This window comes from Odontomachus brunneus, unplaced genomic scaffold (assembly GCF_010583005.1).
Source record: "Odontomachus brunneus isolate Ranch 3 - 2012 unplaced genomic scaffold, Obru_v1 Obru_scaffold_070, whole genome shotgun sequence".
Lineage (NCBI taxonomy): Eukaryota > Metazoa > Arthropoda > Insecta > Hymenoptera > Formicidae > Odontomachus > Odontomachus brunneus.
Window position 1 is genome coordinate 1211373 of NW_022639520.1, and position 1285 is coordinate 1212657.

At 38.8% G+C, this 1285-nt stretch overlaps 2 protein-coding genes across 3 annotated transcripts in view; one reads left to right on the forward strand and one right to left on the reverse strand.

Annotated features, from left to right (window-relative positions):
• LOC116846846 overlaps nucleotides 1-759 on the forward strand; it is a 1420-nt gene extending 661 nt beyond the window's left edge. Inside the window, exons 2-3 of one of the 2 annotated variants that reach the window (XM_032821183.1) lie at nucleotides 265-609; nucleotides 686-759. In XM_032821183.1, coding sequence (XP_032677074.1) covers nucleotides 421-609; nucleotides 686-727 — 231 coding nt within the window. In that variant the 5' untranslated portion in view covers nucleotides 265-420 and the 3' untranslated portion in view covers nucleotides 728-759. Of the gene's footprint in view, nucleotides 1-117; nucleotides 610-685 lie in introns of those variants that run through there. The other variant, XM_032821182.1, reaches the window with a different exon arrangement.
• Nucleotides 1-1285, reverse strand: part of LOC116846844 (nicotinamidase) — a 512425-nt gene that overhangs the window by 416356 nt on the left and 94784 nt on the right. The window lies entirely within an intron of this gene.

The following is a 1285-nucleotide window of genomic DNA, read 5'->3' on the forward strand; positions in this document are numbered from 1 at the left end:
GCTTTTCCGTAACGGTACTATAGGGACAAAAATTTTTCTCGAAATATTAAAAAAAATATTTCTCGAGAATGCCTCAATAGTGGGTCCTACGGCTTTACAGGAGTAAATGTATGAGTGTATACTACACACCCATAAAATTTTATTCAAATCGGTGATCAGAGACTGCCGGATTCCCCTTGTAAGAAGTACAAGGAGCTGTCGGATAAGCTGGGAACCTACGCTCCAGAACCCTTGGAGATAGCAGAAAATTACAATTTTATGCAGAAGAAGCAATTAGCGGGGGAATCCAACAAAGATTTTCTTGCCGCCCTACAGAGGCTAAGTATCCACTGTAAGTTTGGAGCTTACCTGAATACAGCGCTAAGGAATCAATTCGTCTTTGGCCAAAGCAACCATCGGATTCAAGCTCGGTTGTTGGAGATGAAGGATCTAACGCTGGAGAAAGCCGTCCAGATAGCAACCACGATGGAGCTAGCGGAAAAGGGAGCTTTACAAATATCTACAGATCAACCAACGCAAGTGGATTCGTTACACTTCAACCAACAGAGGAGGACTAGCAAGATGCAACCGAAAGAAAAATTTTCAAGTTTGAATAAGAATAATAATAATGTAAAAAGAAAAATAATACGTACAATGTAAATAGTAGAAATAATAGTAAGTTTAATGTAAATATTTCCTGTTACAGATGTGGCAAAGGGCATTATGCTTCCAAGTGTACTCTAGATAGGAGTGTGAAATGCCATGGCTGTGGAAATAAAGGACACCTCAATAGTGTATGTTTCAAAACAAAGAACGCTTTAAATCAAGTAGAGGAGGTTCTGGTGAGTGAACCAGCTACAAATAAGCAACATCGCGACTTTCTGCCGGAACAAGGCGGCTGTCGTGATAAAATTTACACAACTTTACAGGTAAACAAAAGAAAGATCCGTTTTGAAATTGATAGCGGTTCGGCGGTCACATTAATATCAGAGAAAGACGCGCGTATGTTTCCATGTTTGGCAGTTAGGCCGACAAATCTTAAGTTAATCTCTATTTGTAAACAAACGCTCACATCGTTAGGATACGTAACAGTAGAGGTTGTGTTTAAGAATTCAACACATTGGTTGAATATGTACTACTGTGTCCAAAAAGTAAGGTGACATTGCATTTATTTCGAAAATTCTTTATTTATTCTTGCAAATCAATTTCGTCCCCTTCAAAGTAATCCCCCCCTGATATAATACACTTATTCCAACGGATTTTCCAATCTTCGAAACAGTTGTAATAATCGATTTCAGGAATGGCC